General features: G+C 55.8%; 1 protein-coding gene across 1 annotated transcript in view; it reads right to left on the bottom strand.

Annotated features, from left to right (window-relative positions):
* Positions 1 to 1,688, bottom strand: part of LOC104525066 (high affinity nerve growth factor receptor-like) — a gene marked incomplete at both ends in the record, with an annotated part of 2,239 nt that extends 551 nt beyond the window's left edge. The window contains 3 exons of the mRNA XM_010168121.1: positions 3 to 106; positions 199 to 357; positions 1,442 to 1,688. Of these exons, the coding sequence (XP_010166423.1) occupies positions 3 to 106; positions 199 to 357; positions 1,442 to 1,688 (510 nt within the window). The remainder of the gene's footprint in view (positions 1 to 2; positions 107 to 198; positions 358 to 1,441) is intronic.
* Positions 1,689 to 3,140: the final 1,452 nt, after the last annotated feature.

Genomic DNA, 3,140 nt, shown 5'->3' with positions numbered 1-3,140 from the left:
GCTGTTGGGGTTCCCGTTGCCAGCAGCTCTGCATGATGGCGTACACCTCGGAGGGACACGTGCGGGGACGTTCCAGCTCCCGTCCCTGCGTGATGCACTCGATGGCCTGCGAGAACCAAGGATGGAGATGAAGTAACTCCCCACCCAGAACCCCCATGGTGGGGTCTATCACCATCCTCATCCTCCCCACCCACTCACCTCGGTGTTGGAGAGCTGGTACCAGGGTTGCTTTCCGTAGGTGAAGATCTCCCAGAGCACCACGCCGAAGCTCCAGATATCGCTCTCGGTGGTGAATTTCCGATAGAGGATGCTCTCAGGGGGCATCCAACGGATGGGCAGCATGGTCCTGCCCCCCACCTACCCACAGTGGGGCTGTCAGTGGGGCAGGGACCCCCTCATTTACCCCCAGCCCTGGTCCTGCTCGTTAAATGCGTCTCAGATGGGAGATAAGGAAGAAATTTTTGATGCTGAGGGTGGTGAGAAATTCAAGGTCAGGATTCTGGGATGTGGGGATGATGTGTGCTTGGGATCCTGGGATGGGGGGGGATGAGGTGTGCCTGGGATCCTGGGATGGGGGGGGATGATGTGTGTCCAGGATCTTGGGATGTGGGGATGATGTGTGTCCAGGATCCCAGGATGAGGGGATGATGTGTGTCCAGGATCCTGGGATGTGGGGATGATGTGTGTCCGGGATCCCGGGATGAGGGGATGATGTGTGCCTGGGATCCTGGGATGAGGGGATGTTGTGTGCCCAGGATCTTGGGATGAAGTGATGATATCTGCCTGGGATACAGGGATGATGTGTATCTGGGATCCCATGATGTGGGAATGACGTGTGCCCAGGATCCTGGGATGCAGGAATGATGTGTGCACAAGATGCAAGGCTTTGGGGATGATGTCTGCCTGGGATTCCGGGATATGGGGATGATGTATGTCTGGAATGCAGCGCCAATATGTATCCAGGATCCTGGGATGCAGGATGATGTGTGCACAGGATCCTGGGATGCAGGAATGATGTCTGCCTGGGATCCTGGGATGTGGGAATTACGTCTGCCTGGGATCCTGGGATTCAGGGCTGATATGTACCCAGGATCCTGGGATGCAGGAATGATGCGTGCCAGGGATGCAGGGATGTGGGGATGACAAGCGCCTGGGATCCCAGGATGTAGGGCTGATGTGTACCAAGGATCCTGGGATACAGGGACAACGTGTGCCCAGGATCCAGGGATGCAGGGTCAGGTTGAATGGGACTCTGAGCAACCTCTGGCTGAAGATGTCCCCGCTCATGGCAGGGACTAGTTGACCTTGAATGGTCCCTACCAACCTGAACCAGTCCATGACTGGGATTAAATATGGATGGAGATGGGTTGGGGAGGGGGATAAGAGATAAAATGGAGTGTTGAGTGGAGGGGAGGGACGGGGCAGCTCCCCAACAGCTCACCCGGTAATAGTCGGTGCTGTAGATATCCCGGGACATCCCGAAATCCCCAATCTTCACCACCAGGTCCTGTCCCACCAGGCAGTTGCGTGTGGCCAAGTCACGGTGGACAAAGTGGAGGGAGGCGAGGTAGACCATGCCAGAGGCGATCTGCGTGGCGATCTGCAGCATGTGGCTGAGCGTCAGCTGCCCGCGGGGCTCGCCCTGGCCCTGGCCCTGCTCCAGGATCTTGGCATCGGGACCATGGGATCTGCTGGGACAAGGGGACAGTGAGGTGGGTGGGGGACACTGATAGGTGTGGGACAGGGTGTGAAAGCACGGGAAGGGCTGTGCACACGAGTGCCAGGAAGGATGGGCACGTGCGCGTGCACAGAGCAGAAGGGCACGCACACGTGTGCACACGTGCCAGGAAGGGTGTACATATGCATGTGCACACGTGTGTGCCTGCACAAGGGAAAGGTGTGTATGTACGTGCCAGGAAAGGGTGTGCACACATGTGTGCATGCACAAGAGAAAGGTATGCACAAGTGTGCATACACGTAGGCACGCACAAGGCAAAAAGCATGTGCTGATGTGCACACATGACAGGGAAAGGTGTGCACGTGCACAGGGAAAAGGTGCACACTTATACATGTGTGCCAGGGAAGGGCATGTACATGTGTGCATACGTGCCAGGGAAGGTCGTACACACATGTGTGTGCACACACGGGAGAAGAGTGTACACATATGTGTGCAGATACCAGGGATGGGCATGTATTTGTGTGCACATGTCAGGGAAGTGTGTGCACATGGGTGCGTGCACACAGGGGAAGCGTGTGCACACATGTGTGCACGAGCATGGAAAAGGCATGCGTGTGCATGCATACACGGTAGGGAAGAGCATACACATATGTATATGCATAAAGGGGTAGGGCATGCACATGTGTGCACACACACCAGGGAAGGGTGTACATACATGTGTGCATGTAGAGGGAAAACATACATGTGTGTGCACACATGCCAGGGAAGAGCATGCATGGATGTACATACACAGAGGGGTAGGGCATGCACATGTGTGCACACGCATCTAGGCATGCATAGGGAAAGCACACGTGTGTGCAGGCATGTCAGGGAAGAGCATACACGTGTGCACGCACATGGGGAAAGTGTGCACTTTTATGCACACATGCCAGGGAAGGTTGTACATACATGTGTGCATGCACAGGGAAAATCAAAGCATACATGTGTTTTTACATGCCAGGGAATAGCGTGCATGTATGTACATGTATGTACAAGTGCACAGGGGTAGGGCATGAACACATGTGCACACATGCCAGGGAAGTGTGTACATACATGTGAGCATGCACAGGGAAGGTGTACATGTGTGCACATGCATGCCAGGGAAGAGCATATGTGTATGTACATGTATGTACACACACACACACAGGGGTAGGGCAAGCACATACGTGCACACAGACCTGGGAAAGCCGTGCACACGTGTGCACACGCATGGACCACCATGTCATGGTAAAGCTGCGTGTCAGGGAGTGTGAGGCCACACACGGCGGGTGTGAAAGCACAGCCACACGTGTGAAGCCAGAACACGCGTGTGAAGCTGGGAGCCAACCCAACTCTGACCATTCCCAAGCACTTGGGCTCTGACACGGAGCGCGGCTGAGAGCCGTGCTGGAGCGAGCGTGGCCGGGAGCTTTGGGGGGGGGAC

This window comes from Antrostomus carolinensis, unplaced genomic scaffold (assembly GCF_000700745.2).
Source record: "Antrostomus carolinensis isolate BGI_N321 unplaced genomic scaffold, ASM70074v2 scaffold18875, whole genome shotgun sequence".
NCBI lineage: Eukaryota > Metazoa > Chordata > Aves > Caprimulgiformes > Caprimulgidae > Antrostomus > Antrostomus carolinensis.
Note: the sequence above shows the minus strand (reverse complement) of the source record. Positions and strands in the feature narration are given on the sequence as shown.